At 37.5% G+C, this 22407-nt stretch overlaps 1 protein-coding gene across 1 annotated transcript in view; it reads right to left on the bottom strand.

The window, feature by feature from the left end:
- The window catches only part of LOC108405080 (probable ATP-dependent RNA helicase DDX4), a 104489-nt gene that overhangs the window by 31986 nt on the left and 50096 nt on the right, over window positions 1-22407 (bottom strand). The window contains 7 exon segments of the mRNA XM_073227369.1: window positions 4404-4570; window positions 5931-6060; window positions 9186-9340; window positions 10595-10747; window positions 11336-11478; window positions 12117-12164; window positions 13220-13300. Of these exon segments, the coding sequence (XP_073083470.1) occupies window positions 4404-4570; window positions 5931-6060; window positions 9186-9340; window positions 10595-10747; window positions 11336-11478; window positions 12117-12164; window positions 13220-13300 (877 nt within the window).

Raw genomic sequence — 22407 nt, 5'->3', positions numbered from 1 at the left:
AGAAAAATCTTCAAGTTTGCAGCATCTCTAAGGGGCAGCAAGCAAGGAAAAGTGATGACTCAGGAAAGGCATACAACACAGAAGGAGAGAAGAACAAGAACAAATAATTAGAAGGGGCAGAATTGGCTTGCTCAGCCAATAGGAAAGAGTTTTAATAGCCCAGAAACATGATTCCATGTAAGAAAGTGGCAGATGAGGCAGAGCTTATGTCATGTGTAAAATACCTTGAAAGTTGGTTAGTCTATGGAGATAGGAAGACATAGAAGGGTATTTTTTTGTTGTGGTATCATTAATATACAATCACATGAGCAACACTGTGGTGACTAGATTCCCCCCATTATCAAGTCCCCACCACAAACCCCATTACAGTCGCTGTTCATCAGCATAGAAAGATGCTGCAGAGTCACTACTTGTGTTCTCTGTGTTATACTGCCTTCTCTAGGCCCCCCCAACATTATGTGTGCTAATCATAATGCCCCTTAATCCCCTTCTCCCTCCCTTCCCACCCACGCTCCCCAGTCCCTTTCCCTGTGTTTACTGTTAGTCCATTCTTGGGTTCTCTGAGTCTGCTGCTGTTTTGTTCCTTCAGTTTTTGCTTTGTTCTTATACTCCACAGATGAGTGAAATCATCTGGTACTTGTCTTTCTCTGCCTGGCTTATTTTCACTGAGCATAATACCCCTCTAGCTCCATCCATGTTGTTGCAAATGGTAGGATGTTTTCTTAGGGCTGACTAATATTCCATTGTGTATATGTACCACCTCTTCTTTATCCGTTCATCTACTGATGGACACTTAGGTTGCTTCCATTTCTTGGCTATTGTAAATAGTGCTGCAATAAACAGGGGTGCATCTGACTTTTTGAAACTGGGTTCCTGCATTCTTAGGGTAAATTCCTAGGAGTGGAATTCCTGGGTCAAATGGTATTTCTAATTTTAGTTTTTTGAGGAACTTCCATACTGCTTACCACAATGGTTGAACTAATTTACATTCCCACCAACAGTCTAGGAGGGGAACCCTTTCTCCACATCCTCACCGGCATTCGTTGTTATTTGTCTTTTGAATGTTAGCCATCCTAACTGATGTGAGGTGATATCTCAGTGTGGTTTTAATTTGCATTTCTCTGATGATTAGCAACGTGGAGCATCTTTTTATGTGCCTGTTGGCCATCTGAATTTATTCTTTGGAGAAGTGTCTGTTCAGGTCCTCTGCCCATTTTTTAATCGGATTATTTGCTTTTTGTTTGTTGAGGTGCTTGTGCTCTCTATATATTTTGGATGTCATCCCTTTATCAGATATGTCATTTACAGATCAATATATTCTACCATACTGTCGGATGCCTTTTTGTTCTACTGATGGTGTCCATTGCTTTTTGTTTTCATATAGTCCCACTTGTTCATTTTTGCTTTTGTTTCCCTTGCCCGAGGAGATATGTTCACGAAAAAATTGCTCATGTTTATATTCAAGAGAGTTTTGCCTACATTTTCTTCGAAGAGTTTAATGGTTTCACAACTTACATTCAGGTCTTTGATCCATTTCGAGTTTACCTTTGTATATGGAGTTAGACAGTAATCCAATTTCATTCTCTTACATGTAGTTGTCCAGTTTTGCCAACACCACTTGTTGAAGAGGCCGTCATTTCCCCATTGTATATCCATGGCTCCTTTTTCATTTATTAGTTGATCATATATGCTTGGGTTAATATCCATACACTCTTATTCTGTTCCATTGGTCCATGGGTCTGTTCTTGTGCCAGTACCAAATTGTTTTGATTACTGTGGCTTTGTAGTAGAGCTTCAAGTTGGGGAGCATAATCTCCTCTGCTTTATTCTGCCTGGAAGGGTTTATTTTTATTAAATATCTAAAAGGATCAGACTTTATTTTGGAATTGCAAAGCAAAAGTGAGACTAGAAGCAGGGAGAGAAGTTAGAAAACTGCAAACAAGCAGAAGGGAACTAAAAAGGACCTAAATTAAGGTAGGAAACACAGAAGAAACTAACAGATTTGGAATATTGTAGAGGTTACTTCCAAGTTGAATATTTTTGAAGGGCAGAGAGTTAATGTAGTGTGAGGGAGGAATCAACATGACTCAAAGGTTTTTGGCTTATAAAGATCATGACGCCAAACACATAGTGAATCTGTGGCATCTTGCTTCACTGATGGACAGGTACTGCGTTGGGGTATGGGTGGGGACTTGATAATATGAGTAAATGTAGTAACCACATTGTTTTTTTTCTACATTATTTTTTAATGTGAAACCTTCATAAGAGTGTATATCAATCATACCTTAATATAAAGTTAAAAAAAAAGATCATCATACAAAAAAGGAAAACTATAAAGGACAGGGAGAGTTGAACACATTCAATTTCGGACATAATGAACAAGAGTTACTAATAATTCATCTAAAAGGAGAAACACTCCCAAAGCCTGGAAGTCAAGAGAGAGATTAGGGATATACAGGTAATACATTCGGAAGTGTTAAAGACGAAGTACCAGCCAGAGACATGGATGCTGCAATGGTTCAGTGAACATGGAGAATGAGCAAAGGGGACTTTAGACCCAATAACAGGGAACTTGGAATGTTCAAAAGCAGACAGTGAAGCAAAGGAGTCTCCAGGAACTCAAGAATATAAGCAATTCAAGATCTGGGACTCTACCTTGTTGACCATTCAATAAGGCTCATAAGAAGTCCTCAGCAAGTATTACTGACTGATGGCAGTACACATTCGTTATTGTGGCTGGGCAATATCCAAATACTTCCCTAGTTCAGGGGAAATCAAAAAGTAGATAGGCAGCAGGAATATTACCTACTGTTTAGGTAGGCAGTTACCTAATATTAATCACCAAAGACGATAACGGGAATGTGGACATCTCATTTCAAACTTATGACACCACTTAAATATAAGAAATTATACTTTATGAAGCACTAAGAAAAAAAAAACCCTGCCAAGTAACTGAATGCTTTCTTATGATTTAGACTTTTTCCTCAGTAAAGAGCTCTGTTGAACTTTACAAGAAGACTCTTCAAATCATCTATCTAGCAAAATAAATTAACAGCCAGCACCAGTGTCTGAGTCTGTCAGACCAGGGAAGCCACTTTACCTCAAAGGAGTCACTGGAACAGGCCTTTAACCATGGGGTCATAGGTCATATCACAATACCTAGATGCTGTCAGCTTGACAAAAATTGGAAAGCCACTTAAAGAACACCAGCTTGGAGTGATTCTTTACGAGGACTGTGTATCATGCAACGAGGCAGAGTAACTCTTTGAATCAAAGATCTTTACATGGAACATGGGTCTGGGAACCAAGAAGTGAAAGAAAGAGTGGCCCACTTACCGCCATTCCCAGTGACCCACATGAGAAATCTGTGTTTCCCATCCCCCTACAACTCTAGGTTCTACATATTTGGAGGTCCTGAGTCCCAAAGACAGAAGAGTTCTGCCAGAGAAAACAGCACGCATCTTACTGAATCACAAGCTAACGTTGCTGTCCGCACTCTTGAGACTCCTTGTAGCCAAGAGAGCAGCAGGCAGGCGGAAGACTCACTGTGCTAGCAGCCATGTGTCATACTAATCTCAGAAGTCACCAGACAACACGGTATACAGTATGATACTCAATATTTGTCAACGTTCGGTTTGTCAGTTTTCTACCAAAGGCCCAATTCTCCCAAGCTCTATAATTTTCGTTTGAAGAGAAGATATCAATGTAAAAGTAACTACATTTAGAACGTTCTACTAAAGTGTTGCTGACATTTTCATTTCTAGCCTACAAGGGAACAACACATAAAATACTAATTGAGTCATTTACAAGCTTTCGATTATTATCACAAGCCACAATCTGTGCTTATTCTTCTGTTTCTTTGTTTAACTTTTATTTCTAGTAAAAAAGTGGGCTAAGTAAACAGTCATCTGAAAGGAAAACAAATATTTATTTCTCCAGTACTTCTAGCATCCTGTCAATACTCATTTCTGCCCTACTGAATTATATTGGTTGTGTTTATAAATGTCTATTTCTTAATGTCTTTTATGTATAACTCTAGTCAAGAAAGAAGAAGATGAATGAATGAAAACTAAGACAATTCCTTTGCTGAAAGAAAATAACATTAGTGAAAAACAATTAACTGAATTTATTAAGCATTTATTTAATCCTAGCTAGGTGCATGCTATTATAGACACAGTACATATTTTAAATAAAATCTCATGCTAATGCAAAGCCAGGAATTAAAGCAAAACAATGAAAAATATGGTAAGCTTTTTAGAATACATCTACTTTTTAAACTACCTATTTAAAAATCTTAAATAAAAAAAATCAAGTATCTCAAAAATAGAATATTCACATTGCTTTTCCTTCCACAAAAGTATTTCTGTACATAACAATCATTTTTAAGAAGAAAAAACTTTTACCTCTGAATTTCTCCTGGAAATGTTGCACTAAACATAACGGTTTGACGCTGCTCCTTTGGTGGCATTCGTGGGCAGGAAATTAACTTTATCATTTCTGGTCCAAAGCCCATATCCAGCATGCGATCAGCTTCTTCGAAAACTAAGTATCTGACTTGTCCGAGACCAATCTATAGGAATATTTAAAGGTTAGAGCAGAGAATGCATACTATTTAATATATTAAAATATTCTCCACAATTCCCACTAATATTAAGGACAAAAATTAGAAATCAATGCATAAAATGATGAGAATTATGCATAGAAAGTACTATTACTGTTTATTTCTGTCCTCAGTTTTTCTCTGCTATAAAACATTCTGTAAGTTAAAGACTAAAAGAAACCAAAACATCTAGGATCAATGCTGCACAACAGACCTTTCTTCAATTACTTAAAAATTCTTTATCTGCTACGTGTTAGCTACTGCCCACATGTAGCTATTAAACACTTGAAATGTGGCTGCTGTGCCTTAAGAACTAAATTTCAATTTTATGTTATTTTCAATTTAAATAGCCACATGTGGCTAGTGTCTACCATACAGAACAGCACAGATCTAGACTGTATTTTACCTGATAGAGTTAGACTACAATGTACAAAAAATTTTCTAACAGAATGACATATTCAAATGTCTTATAACTGGTAAACTTATTTCTAACTCCCTTAAACCCTTAATAAATCCTCTATTCTCTAATCACTCAGGAACAAGTGGGAAACTTCTCTCACCGTGGCATGAACACTTACTGCTATAAACAGAAGCACACACTTGCAAAAGGAAAACAAGTGACTTTGGTACCACCATGGAAGATGTTTAGTGAAAAATCAACGTGCCGTTATCTGAATACTTTTAATAGGATCCTAAGAAAAATACCTTTATGCAGAAAAAGTATGTTTTGAGTAACCCCTTTAAGGAAGAGCCTAAAAAAGGCAAATCAGGTTCATCAAAGTGAACTTAGAGTACTGATTAAGAGGTTTAATAATGTGCCATGTGAATATCTAACGTACATGACCTCTAACATCTCTTTTTAAAGACTTAGAAAGTTAACTTCCCAGTTCATACCACTCTCATGCTTAGACAGGAGACAAAATTACTGATGCCACAAAGGCTTCCTTACAGGAAAAAAAGTATTTCATTGACATATATATGAAACTACATAAAAGCACTTATTGCATTTTTCTCCAAGTGTGGTGGGGTATATGATATAGGTTCTAGAATCAGATCCAGATTCTAACTGTAGCTTTACTGAGCTAACTGAGGGATTTTAAATAATTTACGTGATCTCACTGAATTTTTTTCCAAGTACAGAATGGAAAATACTATTTATCTACTGTTTGAATTATTTTAAGAACTACATAAGAAAACATTCAAAGAATCTGATGGGAACCTAACATATAAATGGTGCTCTAATAAACACATCCACCTTTATGCCCTTCTTTCTCTTTCTCATACAAAAATGTTTTAATCAATCCCACAACTTTCTCCCTCTAGGGCCTACCTTTCCTTTGCCTATGATATCCATCAGTTTTCCAGGAGTAGCACACAATATATTACAGCCTTGCACTATCTCACGGACTGAATGCCGAAAGTGGGTTCCCCCATATACAGCAACAGCTCTTACACAAGTCCTATTCATAGGAAAAACAAAAGCCATTGTCAGGTTATTTGCAAACTAGACATTTGTTTCTAACAAAATGTGAAATGAAATAAGTAAAGAATCCTAATACATGGAATTATCTAAAAAAAATCAAATTCTTCCCAGGAAGAAACCAAAAAACAAATTAAATAACTGGAAAAATTTTGCTAACTATCTAATAAGGCTTTTCAAAAGCAATTATTAAAATTACCACTACCCCCCCAAAAATAGCCAGAAATATAAAAAATAGCCAATAAAAAATACAAATGGCTTTTAAACTTTTTTTTAAGTTCAACCTTACTTTAAAAGAGAAGACAAATGAAGACTAACATGTTTTCCCTCAAGTATAATAATATAAAGTTGACCATGGTATAGAGAAATTGGCACTCAAGAAGGTAAACTGATACAATCTCTTTCACAATTTTAGTTCTATTAAAATATAAAACCTATCTCTTGTCCCAATAAATTCATATGTAGGAATTCACCATTCAGATATGTCCCCCAAATGGACAAAGATACCGGTACAATAGTATTCACTGCCAACATTACTGTTCATATCAAAAAGGTTGAAACTAAGTGTCTAACAACAGAAGACTTAAAATTATAGTCCACCCATAAAAAAGGTATAGTGCATCTTAAAAGGGGGAACAGTTCTAAATTAAGCATTATGTCCAGCATACAGTATAGTAAAGAATAGGGTGACAACAACTTAGTATGTTACCATTTGTTAAGAGGAAAATTAAAGTGCACACATGTACACCAGTTATTTCTACGATAATTAATAGAAAATTGTTGAACATGGGTAATTCTGAAAAGGAGAGTTAAAGAACTGAGGGTTAGGGGAACTCAAGATGGTGGCATGAGTAGAGCAGCAGAAATCTCCTCCCAAACACATATGTAGTTTTGAAAATACAACAAATACAACTATCCCGAAAAGAGAGACCAGAAGATACAGGACAACAGTCAGACTACATCTACACCTGCGAGAACCCTGCGCCTCATGAAGGGGGTTAGATACAAGCCACGGCCCGGCGGGACCCAAGCGCCCCTCACCCCAGCTCCTGCCGGGAGGAGAGGAATCGGAGCGGGGAGGGAGAGGGAGCCCAGGACTGCTAACACCCAGCCCCAGCCATCCGCACCAGAGCACAAAAACACAGTGTGTGGGGTGCTGGATACTAGGGAAACGGGACAGTAAAATCTGCAAGCAGGTCCCCACAGCTGGTGCCCCTGGGACAAAGAAAAGAGAGTGCTTTTTGAAAGTCTTAAAGGGACATGGACCCCACAGCTGGATGGAAGTGCCCTGGAACACTTAGCCTAGCAGCTAGGAATCCCAGGGAACTCTAGGTGCCCTAACCCCCTGGGCAGCAGCGAAGGTTGGAGGCCACTCATGGCAATAAACAGCCTCCAATATGCACAATGGAGTATTATTCAGCCCTAAGAAGAAAACAAATCCCACCATTTGCAACAACATGGATAGAGCTAGAGGGTATTATGCTCAATTGAAATAAGCCAGGTGGAGAAAGACAAGTACCAAATGATTTCACTCATTTGTGGAGTAAAAGAACAAAGAAAAAACTGAAGGAAAAATACAGCAGCAGACTCACAGAACCCAAGAATGGACTAACGGTTACCAAAGGGAAAGGGACTGGGTGGGAAGGGAGGGAGAAGGGGAGTAAGGGGCATTCCAATTAGCACACATAACATGGGGGTCACAGGGAAGGCAGTATCGCACAGAGAAGACAAAGTAGTGACTCTGTAGCATCTTACTACGCTGATGGACAGTGACTGTAATGGGGTATGTGGTGGGGACTTGATAATGGGGGGAATCTAGTCACCACAGTGTTGTTATGTGACTGTATATTAATGATATCAAAATAAAAAAATGCACTTGGAAAAAAATAAAGTAAAATATGTACACAAATCCTTCCTTCCTTCAACTATGGATCCTCACTGCCCCTTAACTATGTGCAAAGCAGGCTTCATAGGTGTGCAACCTATGCAGTCACAAAGGGACCCAAGGCTGGAAGATTCCTAAGCTTCGTTTCATGCTGTGCTATTTGCTATCTTAAAATTCATAGTAATTTTTGAACCAAAGACCCTGCATGTTCATTTTGAACTAGTTTCAGCAAATCACACAACCACTCCTGAATCTGAGCCAGACGTAGTGACTTGCTTAGTGATGGACAGAATATGGCCAAAGTCATTGAGACCATTTTATAAAGGCCCCTGTAGCTCCTCTTTGCTCTCTCACTGATCAATCTGAGGGAAGCCAGTTGCCATTTTGTAAGGACAATCAGGCATCCTCATGGAGACGTCCAGTCACATGACTGCAGTCCTGCCTTACGCCCCATCTGCAACCTCTTGAACCCACGCCAGAATCCCCCCATTAAACTGTTGTGCAATTCCTAGAACTCAGGAACTGTTTAATATTTATTTTTTTGAACAAAAAAAGGTATTAGCTATTGCTGCTTAACAAATTACCCTAACTAATACAATACCAAATGTTGGCAAAATATACAGTGAAGTTGGCATTCTTATATTCTGCTGATAGTACACTGGCTCAGGCTTTAAATGAAGCTCATACTCTTTAATATTAAATTTATAACAATCTACCCTAACACTTAAAACATAAAAATAGAAAAAACATTATACAGCAAGCTATTTATTGTAGTTTTATTTATAGTAGCCCGAAATTTGAAACGACCCAAATGCCCCAAAATAGAGAAATAAAATAGATACACATGAATAATCTTAAAAATCACTTAAAAAATTAGGCATGATTATGAAATAAGCTGTTATCCATATTCTAAAGTTATGTGTAAAAGAATAGAGAGTATTATTCGGAGTACCCTCAGTTCATTTTTTAAAGATGCATTAAAATGTTTAATTTTATGTTCACTATTTTCTTATCTTTTTCTATTATCACTTAATTTATAATAAGCATGGTTCTTCTTAGAAATAAAAATAAGGGATTTGATAAAAAAGATTATGAAAAAATACACTTCAACCAAGCAATACAAATTACATGAGTGACGTATTACTGAGTTCTTCCCAAAAAAGCTTTAAAAAATCTCTTAAGAAAATCTTGTTCGGTAGTGGCATTCTTGATGTACTTACCCAAAAGAAAATTTTCTGGCTTCCAAATAGATCTGCCTGATTAATTCTCGAGTTGGTGCTACAATAATACACTCGGGTTCCTGCAGCTCTTTAGAATGACTGGCAGTTATTCCAGCACTCATCATATGAGCCAAAATGGGCAAGAGAAATGCCGCCTAGAAGTTAAATCACATAATTTACAAATTTCTAATGCATCATCCTTCTCCCTTTATCCTTCTACTTATTCCTCCTGCCCTATGGCCTTTAGGTTTTTCTTCCAACTTGCTAGTAAATTTAAGATTAGAGAGCATAACAACTTGGGTTTTTAACATATAGGTCTTTAGGCAATTATACAATACAAGATGTCAGATAAGTATTTTTTAGTTCTTAGGTTTAAAAAGCAGATCCATGAATTCTAAATACATCAACACCATTAACTTATCTATAAAGGGAAAAGAAGGTATAACTTTAGGAAATTACTGCACTTAGCAGTTATTCTGAATGAATCCTTTCGGGAGAGTGACACAATCATTACTCAGAATGCATGCCGAGGTGGCACACAAGAAGAACAAAAACTGGGAAATCATTCATTTGGATTGTTACCACATCACCCTTATTGAAGTTTATCTGGCAAGAGAAATTTAGTGCTACAGTTTTCCTTAAGCTAATATGATGCTAAAGTCTACCTCCAAAACAATGTTTAAGTCACATATTAGCCGCTATATTACACAACTCACCTTTTTTCCCTTCAACTCTACTGTGGAGGCCGATTAAAACTAAAATAGTATGAACCACAACTCTATGATCTGGAAATGACAGTCTCTATTACTCATCTCATGGAACCTTGTATTTAGTAGACAAATGCCACAGATTAGTCCTAAAACCTACCTGGTTTCATCAGAGTTCTTTCAGATAGCATAAACGGAGAGTACTATTATATTATCCTTATTAAATTTATATATACACACATACATATACATATATAATGTTTTATATTATTCTTCATACTGAGAACCAGGTACAACGAGTATAGCTATTTCTCATTCTTTGGACTCCAAAACCGTATCAACTGTATTACATAAATCACTTTCTTCCTCTGTTATATCACTTCTGGTGCTTTGACCCTCAACTGTTTTGTTTCAGGTACACTACCAAGATCCAGAAGGAGCTGAGCACGCTTAGAAACAGACTAAACATCTATGAAAGGCAACGTTACTCTAGAAATAGTTCAAAAGTTTTTTTCAGAAGTACACAAACCCCAATAAAACCAGAAATCAGAAGCAAAAACATGATTATTTACGACAATTCATTGAAATTATGTACAAAGCTTCTATCCAATAAAAGATAGTCAAGCTACTTGGGAGGAACCAAAGTTCGAAACATTCAATAGTTTGAATAGGGGGCAGAACCCATGTGGCAAAATGACTTACAGTCTTTCCAGACCCTGTTTGCGCACAAGCTATCAAATCTCGTCCTGCCAGGATAACAGGAATACTGTATTTCTGCACAGGAGTAAGCTTAGAATAACCAGCTTTAGCAAAGTTGTCATTCAGTGTCTGACAGAGATTCGCTTCTTTAAAAGTCTAAAAAAAAAAGCAGTGATTAAATTCCATACATCATAAACATATTCCATCTGAATTAGTTTCAGGTTTTTGCTAATTACACTTTACACACCAAAGTTACTTTACCAATAGGCCCTCACTCACAAGTAATATCCAGAGCCTGTATATTATTACTTGGTAGAATTAAGGAGTGTTCCCTATGGACAGTGGATCTAGAAGCACTTTTTTCTGCCCGCTTAGAACCTGTGAGATACAAATAACTCTGATCAGTGACGATCACTCATTATCAACAGGGGACTGTAGGCTCCGGCACTTAGAAAACCAGACCCTAGGACATACTTTGTCACATACTCAGAAATCCTAGGACAAGTATCCTTTTAGTAAATTTAAATAAAGTTCTCATCCTGGTTTGGGGAGGTAGGGATGTACCTTCTCTTTCAACATAGCAATTAATTCTACTGTAGATGGCAGACATGGCTCTAACTTTCCAAGCTGGCATTAGATACTAAAGATGACATTTTTGTATTCTTTAATATGAACTTAAAGTACCACATGTCTGAAAACCAAAGTCTGCTACATAGTCAATACAGATATACTTAATACACTGACCAGAATCGGTGGTGGCGCATTGCGTCCGGATACCTCTGCAAGAATACAATCGTATTTGTCAAAGTTTCTCCCTGGTTGATAATGTACAAACATGGAGTTCTCATCCTCAGGTGGAGGAGGTGGTATATAGGTTACTTCTGGTCCTCGGAATTTAAATAAAAAACAATATACATTATAAGAACGAGAAGAAAAATAAGAGGAAAAACAAAAACGTAACAAAGTCCAATTTTTAATACAGTAGAACTTTCCTTGCTTACCATTAAAGTTTTTACTTAAAATTTTAAAAAGTTAACTCTGCCTTTAAGTACTCTGCACAGAAAATAATTTTCATAATACAAAATCATATATACTGTATTTTCTTTATTCCTTGTATCAAATCAAATAACTATCTCACCAGAAAAGACATATTGTTTTCATATAAGGATTTATACATATGCATATATCTCAGTTTTTAACGTTTGCACAGTCTCCCATTTTATGGTTATATTAATTAAACAGTTATTTACTGATGAATTATAGGCAATTTTCACATTTTACTTATTATAAATGGGAGCTTCAGTGAATACCCCTCATACATGTATTGAGCAAATACAACTACAGTATGGAATTCCTCTACTGCAATTGCTGGATTGAAGAGAGTTAAATAACTCTCAAAAACAGGCTGTGAATCTGTATACTCCTCAGAGTGTATAAAAGCAGTAACAGCTACCCTTAACTTCAAACATTAAACTTGGATTACAGTAAGTTTAATCACTTAAAGGTAAACCAAGTGAGAACGCACCTCGTCGACTTCGTCCACACCCTCTGCTTTGGTAAGTGTCACCGTGACCTGTAAAGCATTGTTTTGCAGAGTATTACGAGAAAACACAGCTCCTCCCCAAGAAAATAAACCATATAGCTATTTCTCTTCAAATATTGAGTAATTACTCAGGATTCCTAGTCCCTTCATCCACCCATCTCTTAATTCTACATTTGACTTAAACCTTTTCCTCATTTGAATGTTTTGTTTAAAGACTTCCTTTTATAGAGCAATTTTAGGATCACAGAAAACTCGAGGCAAAGGTACAAAACTTTCCCATATACCTCCTGCCCCAACACCTGCACAGCCTCCTCCACTACCAGCATCCCCCGCCACGGTAGTCCACTGGCTAGAACTGATGAGCCTACACTCACCACGCATCATCACCCAGAGTCCATCGTTTACATTAGGTCTTCCTCTTGGTATTGTACATTCTATGGATGTGGGCAAACTGATAATGACATGTGTCTGTCATTATGGTACCATACAAAGTATTTTCACTGCCCTAAGTCTCCATGCTGCACCCATTCATCCCTCCCCTGGCAACCTCTGATCTTTTTTTACCCTTCTCCATTGCTGTGGCTTTTCCAGAATGTCATATAGTTGGAGTTATACTGCCTGTAGCCTTTTCAGATGGGCTTCCTTTACTTAGTAATATGAAATTAAGGTTCCTCCATATCTTCTCACAGCTTGATAGCTCATATCTTTTGAATGCTGAGAACATTCTATTATTTGGATAAATCACACTTTATCCACGTTTGTACACATTTCATCAATCGTTTGTTTTTTCGTTGTGTCCTCAAAAACCCTTTGTTTGAAACCAGCACAAACCTCATTTTCCTTCCTCCAATTAAAATTATGATTTATACCCCAAACTAACTGGTAGATAAAAGAGAAGAAATAATTAACAGTGTACAAATTATATAACACAGGCAAAATTGTTCATGCGTTTTTGCCTACAGATACAAAAAGGAGAGAAAATCAGGAGCCAATCTAATATACTTAAATATATTTTAGGCGTACTAATCCTAGAGCTAAAAGCATATACAAATGATTAATATTCAGTAATAAATTCGATTTCTCACCTGCACCACTTAATGCTGGTCTTCTAGAACCAAAAACGCCACCAGTGGGCTGTGTCCCCTCATCTTGTTCATATTCGCTACCTAGATTCATAAACACTAAAATTAGATTATGTTACTTTTACAAAGTTTTTAAGTCATAAATTAAAGAGAAGAAATCAAGTTGTGGTATCTGAAGTTAAATATTCGGGGTAAAATACTGTAATTAAAAGAAATCACAATGAGTATTTTTCCAAGTACTGCACAAAGAATTTCTCCACAAATTATTTACTTCAATTTCAAATTCCTTCCTCAGTATTTTTACTTCATTAAGATTATTTTATAAGAGAAGTTAAGGACAATGCTATGTCAAAATATGATAAAAGCCAAAGTCAAATCACCTCCCAAAGGTAGCACTATTTCTGCCCCAAAAACTTCACATTGTGTCAACTCACTCATTTTTCTCCAGAGCCGAACCCCTCACTCCCCCTTATACCCAGCTTTATTCTGATGGTGGCAGGCCAAGCGCTAGAACCCCATCTGCCTCAGGACAAGTGTGCAGGCAGCAGGCTGCTCTCTGCCTCTGCGCCTCGCCCCTTGCAGCCCCAGAGCACTAGGTGGAGCTCTCTATATAGAGGCAGTACTAACTTACTGCCCACACGTGTGCAAGACTGCACCTGAGAGCATCACATGCGCAGTGCGCAAGTAGGCCAGGGTGAGAATCTGGGCCATGGAGCTTCCATTTTCTCTGCAGACATCCAACAGAAGAGTGGACAAAAGATCTGACCAGGCACTACAAAAACGACGATGCCCAGGCGGCCAATAAATATACGAATCACTGCACATCTCATCAGTCCCTCAAGGAAGCGCAAATTGAAACCACAATGGGATACACACTCAGCAAGTTAAAATTGAAGAAAAAGAAAATGCCAAGTATTGGTGCAAATGTGGGAGTGTACCTTAGTATATCTACGTTGAAAATATTTTGCAACAGCTATTAATGCCCAAAACATACAAAACTATGACCACACAATTCTACATCTGAATATATACCCGTGTCGCCAAAGAAATGTACTGCAATATCCACACCAGCAATTTCAAAATAGCCCAAAACTGAAAGAAACCAAATAACCATCAATAGCAGAACAGAATACAAGAACACCATATGACAATGATAATGATCTTCAACTGCAACCAAAAATGACAAATCTCACAAATACATTAAGCAAAAGCCAGACACGAGTATGTATTATATGATTCTATTTATATTACATACAAAAATAGACGAAATTAGTCTACGCTTCTAGAAGTCAGACTAGAGGTTAACCATGGAGGTAGGGGCTGTTAGTGAAAATAACATGAAAGGGACTTCTCAGGTGCTAGTAATTCCTATTTCTTGATCTGGATGCTTGTCAACCTACCGAACACAAGTTCAGTAAGTGAAAAACCATAGCTATAGATTTGATGTATGTTCCTTTCCACTACTATATCATGTCAGACTTCAATACAAACTTAGATACATATGATACACATATTTACTGAGTGACCACTCTGTGCAAATGTATACAATGCAGAGAACAGCAATGAGGGATACCCTAAAAATGACTGTTCCTCTGCTAGTCATCCTACTTTACTCAATAAGCCAGGATCAAGCACACAGAGCTGCAACAGGCTTTTGACTACCTCAAATTTGAATTAAATTTAGTTTAAAACTATAATAGCAAAGAAGGTATTTGTTGTTCTGCAGGAAACCAAAAATTTCAAAATAAGAGCCATGTCTTAGGAATATTAAGTGCCAAAAACTGCTTGTGAAGGGGGGGAACATGCAATGTTAAGAGAGGAATCTGCTTTTTCTCAACTAAGTTCCTCCCCATCATTACATGGCTCCCTGACATTATCATATAAAGGCTCAGTTTATGAGATGAAGAGCCATTCCTCTTTCACCACCAAAGTCCTCGTCACCTTATAGCCCTAATAAGGCTACACTGAAATTCACAGCAAGTCCCAGCTTCACCGGAGGGATGGGGGACCTGCTATTCAATGAGCTAACCACCTAATGAGCAAAGGAAAAGTATATCCCCAACGTGCAGCAAAAACACTGATATATCTCATTACCATAGGGTTCCAAACAATAAACTCTCTTATCGTAGGCAGATTTGTACATCTGTAGCAATTTTTTAAGTTCAGTATGATTTTTGTGGGTTTTACTATTGTCCACATTGGCCCATAGATTATCAATAATTAGGCATGATAATTTTTGTACCATCTCACCTCAACTTCATTAGAGACAGGATTAGCAGAGTATGGTAGACTACTGCTAGACTTGAACAGAAAATAACATGCAATTTCTTCCCTCCCTGACACTGCCAATGACCCTAGTCAGACAAACAAAAACATCCCAGTTCATGTGTTTGGTGACTCACACCAAGATTCACACAGTTCTCTTCTGTACTACACAGCACAGACTGGAGATTTCAGAAAAAGAATCCAGTGACGTTAGAGAGTGCAAGAAGGGATACCAACTGAACTTCACTCACGTATTAACAGCATGAAACATAAGCCAAATATTTTTCTTCAAAGGTTTTCACCACCACAATTCTTCTTTCACCTTCCAAAATCAGTTGTCAGTTTTAGCATCTCTGTTTCAAGTAAAAATTGTTCAAAAACATGGCCCTTACCGCCTCTCCTGGAAAACCCTCTGTTCCGTGTTTGATTATCTTCACTGCCATTATTAGACTCGAATAAAAACTTAACATGTGAGTATCATCTAAATAATTAACTTTAAAAATATAATATCTAAAGAATAGCACTTTCACAAGATGGACTGGTAAGAAAAATTAATATTTTCCTAAGTTAAAATACGAATTTTTTAATTCTCGAAATAATTTTAGCAGCAGAAATATAGACATTATCCAATCAACACCCTATTCAAATTAACTAATATATCTAAATGTTAAATGTTAAACTGAGAACCCACTATTTGCCAAATCTAGACACCAACCAAAAAATAAGAATTTCATAAATTTCAGTTTCACTAAAAATAGTTTCAGAAGTACCTATACTACTAAGTAGTCAAATGGTTCTTAAATACGGTCCACAAGCCACATGATTTTATAATGCCATTATTTCTAAAATTTGCCCTTCTTCATAAACCTGAAGCATTAGTAGCTTTTTAACTACACAAACTTTTCCCCATTCATCCTAATGAAAGAATTTGGGGACATCCTGGCTTTTCAGTTTTTAATGACATTATCAAGTAACATTGCCAGGTTTTCTAACTAATGGTGTAAGAATCACTGCACTGAAGTCTGCTTAAGAATTATCTGGAAAGTTGCTTAAAAATAAACTCCTAGAACCCACCACGAGAGATATTGATTTTAGAAGTATAGAGTAATTGCAAGAAATGAATAATTTTTCAAAATTTAAAAACTGTTATTAATATAAGTTTTAGTAATAACTTTAAGCTTTCTAGAAGATTTCAGCAAAGCTACATTTGGGAAATGAGATGGTTTCAGGGGATCTTTGTACATGTCATTAAATGTTTAATGTCTGAGAACTTCAAGTCACAGTGATGATATCAAATGAAGCTGCCAGTTAAGTTCCTACGCAAAAATAATAATCTACTTAATTAATATAGTTTTTCGATCCAGAGCTCTTGCTGCAGACTTCTGTTTGAAAGGAAGTCAACAACTGGCAAATATACTAAAGAGTCATCTAACAACAAGACAACTTTCTTGGAAGCAGGTTAATACTACAAGGAGCTAAACAGGAAAGAAAGAATTTTGGAAGGGCAGGTTGGCCCTGGAATAGTGATGATGGCTAGCATTTGGTCCTCACAGAGAATAAACCTGTGAATTAATTTGAGACCTGGCAAGGAGAAAGAGGCTTCACGTTATCTTTGGCCACTTATTCCCCTAAAACAAACGTATAGTTATTTTGACCACACTGATAATGAAAATGGGCTAATTGACGTTAGGAGAAGTTTGGGGACATGGTGTGTGTGAAATGTACATTAGAAGGGTGAAGAAAACCCTCTGTACTATCCTGAGTTTAAAACTATTTCAAAATAAAAAGTTGTTTTTAAAAAAGAATATAGAGTTAGAAAACAAAGCCAAGCACAAAAATGAGATGATTCCAAGATTACTTATAACTTATTATTATATAAAAATTAATAGTAATAAAACACATAGAACTTAGGATGTGTCTGGCACTGTTCTAAATGAGTAACACATATCCACTTTTGAAATCCTCACACAAACCTAGTGAGGTGGGTATGATCCTCATTTTATAAATAAACAAACAGAAATACGGGTAAGTTAAATAAACTTTTTCAAGACAATACAACTGACAGGAGGAGGCACTTACGGGTCTCAAACCAAGGGTGTCCAATTCCACAATCTGAACTCTGTGTCACTACACGGTACCAGCTAGGGGAAACTAGACTGCAGGCAAAGGAACATTCTATCCACTGTGTGCAGGGGAAAAGTTTCTACTGTGGTATCAAAACATGATCCTAGGCTTGCCAACAATTGTGAGAATGGAAGAATACAATCCATATATATACACAGATATATGTTTTTTTATATCTATGTATATATATTTTTTTATTTTAGGGGAACTAAGAATGAAAACAAAAGACAGTAGACTGTTTTGGAGCAAGGAACTTCTGTCCAGTGCTGTGCTCAGAAGTGCTCTAAGTAGCCCGTCAGTGATATGAGTGAAATGGGAGGAAGGGATTAGGTAAGTGGAATGATCTTCACCATTAATGATTAAAAGTTGGGAGATTAGGTCAAGTAGAAATGGAAAAGAATAAAAGCAGTGATGTTCTCTCTTTCCAAATATTATTTGTTATGTCTGTTTTCATGTGAATGGGACAGAACAAAAAGCAAAAGAAGCACAGAGAATGAGAGCGGCACTGGTCTGGGGAACAGTCTTATTTGATATATTAACGGTCTAGGTTTGGTTTTAATTTTGAGTCACTGCTAAGCGTATATTAAGGTCAAGTGTCAAATATTTTACCGTGAGTGTGTCTGCTACTAGGCTTTATGCTTTTACACGTACTGTTATTTACTCTTACAACCTATAAAATGGATGGCCTCCATTCTACAGAATAGGAAACTGTGGCTCTGCGAAATTACACAACTTGCTCCAAGTTATTCACTGCCAGGTCACAGAGCAGGGTCATGAAACAAAGTAGGGAACTCCAAAGTGTATCACATTATAAAGATTCCATAGGTCACTATTTACCAAAACAAACAGAGGCATCACAATCACCACAGGTGCTTTTAAATATAGGTTCCAAGACTTCATCCAAATCTACTCAATCAGGTTCTCCTGGGAAAGCATGTTAATTATTGTAATCTATCTTCTAGCAACATTACCCTATTCTCATCATTCTCTGTATTCCTCCAAACCAGTGTGTTGGAACCTTTGACCAGAATGTCTTTGATTACCACAGTCATCCATATTCTCATGATTCTTTTTCCACTCTCAAGAATTGCATCTAAACAGGGCCAAAGTGTCCCAAACTGTGTATATGAGGTGGGGTTTTGAATCTTGACTTGATCTTTACACTATTCCCTTTTGCTTAAAGTAGGACAGCATTCAAAAGTTGCACCTCATAGGTTAATTATGGTAGGTAACAAGAGGCAAAAGACTAAGATGCCGAAGTTCTTGGGTAAGGCTCTGGCTATACTTGCTTTACAAAATTGGGTTGAAATGGATTAGAATTGGAATAGGGTGGATTAAAGATGGCAGCGTGAGAGGTGAAACAGAGGCTTCCTCCTAAAACCACATATAATATGAAAATATAATTAATACAACTAATCCTGAAAGAGCAAAAGGAAAGAGGACTGCGCCAAACTGTATACACCTGGAGAAAAGAATAAACCTCACGGAACAGGGTAACGTACCAAAGCCATGGCCCAGAAGGACCCAAGCCCTTCCCCCACCTGAGCTCAATGGTGGGAGGAAGAGAAACGGAGCAGGGAGGGAGTGCTGAATACCTAACTCCAGAGATCTGCTCTGGGAGCACAAACCTACATTTCATGGTGCTTGCATGGTACTCCTGTGATTAGGGGATTGGAAAGCTAAGACAGGCAGAATTCCTGGAGAGACTGAGATTCCAGCCGCTTGTGGAAAGCAGGGATCAATATCCGGCTGCTCTGGGACAAAAGAAAGGCGGGCAGTCTGAGAGACTTCCTAACAGCAAGAGGGATGCTAAAGGGGCAAGGATTGCACAGAGCTTACTGCTCAGGAGAAAAGACAGGTAGACAAAATTGTCTGGGTGCACTCTGTCCAGCACGTTGGGAACTTTCACCATTTACAGGTGCTCCAGCTCCCTGGGTGGCTACACAGATCCAAGGAACCCCTCCGTGATACACAGCCTACTGCGCCTTTCTCCCAGCCAGCCCCACCTGTCTCGCAAACCAGCAAATCCTACCCTGACATTAGGCCACACAGAGGGATGCCCCGTCTACAGCAACTACAAATACAAAGCATAGAGGCTTATACCTGTGTGCTCGGCCCACTGGTTCTGGCAGTGGAGACAGGCATAGCAGCCGGGAGGCAGGAAACAGCTCTTTCCTGTCCCCAGGCAACAATACCGCTCCCCTGTGACCCCTGACATTGCTTCAGGGGCTGAGCAGCTCCACAGGGTAGAGCTTCTGGGCACCATATACAAATATGAAATGCCAAATGAACTGGGTTCAAAATAAATTATCAATACAACACTTGAGCAAGATTTAAATGAAGTTGACCTCACGAATCTTCCCGAAAGGGATTTCAAAGTAAAAACCATTAACATGCTCATGGAGGTACAGAAAAATATTCAGGAACTCAGGAATGAATTCTGGTCAGAGATCCAATCATTACGGAACACAGGATCAGAAGTGAAACGCGCAATGCAAAGTTTTTAAAGCAGATTAGATATGGTGGAGGAGACACCACAGAAATACAAAGAAGTATTAGAGAATATCATGAAAAATTATATGCTAACAAACTGGATAACTGAGAAGAAATGGACAGCTTCTTAGAAAAATAGAACCTTCCAATGCTGACCAAGGAAGAAACAGAAAATCTGAACACACCGATTACCAGCAACAAAATTGAACTGGTAATCAAAAAACTACCTAAGAACAAAACCCCTGGATCATATGGCTTCACCACTGAATTTTATCAAACATTTAGGGAAGACCAAATACCCATTCTCTTTAAAGTTTTCCAAAAAATAGAAGGGAAGGAAATACTTCCAAATTTATTCTATGAGGCCAGCATCACTCTAATACCAAAACCAGGCAAAGACACCACCATACAAGAAAATTACAGACCAATATCCCTGATGAACATCGATGCAAAAATACTCAACAAAATATTAGCAAACCGAATTCAAAAATACACCAAAAGATCATCCATCATGATCAAGCAGGAATTATTCCAGTGATGCAAGGATGGTACAACATTCAAAAATCCGTCAACATCATCCACCACATCAACAAAAAGAAGGACAAAAACCACATGATCATCTCCACAGATGCTGAAAAAGCATTTTACAAAATTCAATATGCATTCATGATAAAAACTCTCAACAAAATGGGTATAGAGGGCAAGTACCTCAACATAATAAAGGCCATATATGACAAATCCACAGCCAACATTACACTTAACAGAGAGATGCTGGAAGATTTTCCTTTAAGATTGAGAACAAGACAAGGATGCCCACTCTCCCCACTTCTATTCAACATAGTACTGGAGGTCCTAGCCAAGGCAATCAGACAACACAAAGAAATAAAAGGTATCCAGATTGGCAAGGAAGAAGTTAAACTATCCCTGTTTGCAGATGACATGATATTGTACATAAAAAGTCCTAAAGAATCCATACCAAAACTACTAGATCTAATATTTGAGTTCAGTAAAATTGCAGGATACAAAATTCATACACAGAAATCTGTTGCATTCCTATACACAAACAATGAACTAGCAGAAAGAGAAATCAGGAGAAGAATTCCATTCTTAGTTGCACCAAAAAGAACAAAATACCTAGGAATAAACCTAACCAAAGAAGTGAAAGACCTATACGCTGAAAACTACAAGACATTCATGAGAGAAATTAATAAAGATGGCAATAAATGGAAACATATCCCGTTCACATTGATAGGAAGAATTAACATTGTCAAAATCGCCATCCTGCCTTAAGCAATCTACAGATTCAATGCAATTTCTATCAAAATACAAACAGCAACTTTCATGATCTAAAGCAAATCATTCTAAAATTCATATGGAACCACAAAAGACCCGAAATAGTCAAAGCAATCCTGAGAAGGGAGAATAAAGCTGGGGGGATTATGCGCCCCAACTTCAAGCTCTACTACAAAGCCACAGTAATCAAGACAATTTGGTACTAGCACAAGAACAGACCCATAGACCAATGGAACAGACTAGAGAGCCTTTATATAAACCTAACCATATATGGTCAATTAATATATGATAAAGGAGTCTAGGACATACAACAGGGAAATGACAGCCTCTTCAACAACTGGTGTTGGCAAAACAGGACAGCTACATGCAAGAGAATGAAACTGGACTATTGTTTAAACCCATACACAAACATAAAACAAAATGGATCAAAGACCTGAATGTAAGTTATGAAACCCTAAACTTGTACAAGAAAACACAGGTAAAAATGTCTTGAATATAAACATGAGCAACTTTTTGCTGAATGCATCTCCTCAAGAAAGGGACACAAAAGCAAAAATGAACACATGGGATTACATCAAGTTAAAAAGTTTCTGTATGGCAAAGGACACCATCAGCAGATCAAAAAGGCATCCTACAGTATGGTAAAATATATTTGAAAATAATGTATCTGACAAGGGGTTAACATCTGAAATATATTAAGAACTCACATGCCTCACCACCCAAAAAGCAAATGACCCGATTAAAATATGGGCAGAGGTTATGGAGACAGTTCTCCAAAGAAGAAATTCAGATGGCCAACAGACACATGAAAAGATGCTCCACATCACTAATCATCAGGGAAATGCGAATTAAAACCACAATGAGGTATCACCTCACACCAGTAAGGATGGCCAGCACAAAAAAACTAAGAACAACAAATGCTGGTGAGGATACAGAGAAAGGAGAACCCTCCTACACTGCTGGTGGGAATGTAAGTTAGCTCAACGATTGCGGAAAGCAATATGGAGGTTCCTCAA

Source organism: Manis javanica, chromosome X (assembly GCF_040802235.1).
Source record: "Manis javanica isolate MJ-LG chromosome X, MJ_LKY, whole genome shotgun sequence".
In the NCBI taxonomy this organism is placed as follows: Eukaryota; Metazoa; Chordata; class Mammalia; order Pholidota; family Manidae; genus Manis; species Manis javanica.
This window is presented reverse-complemented; position numbering and strand designations above follow the sequence as displayed.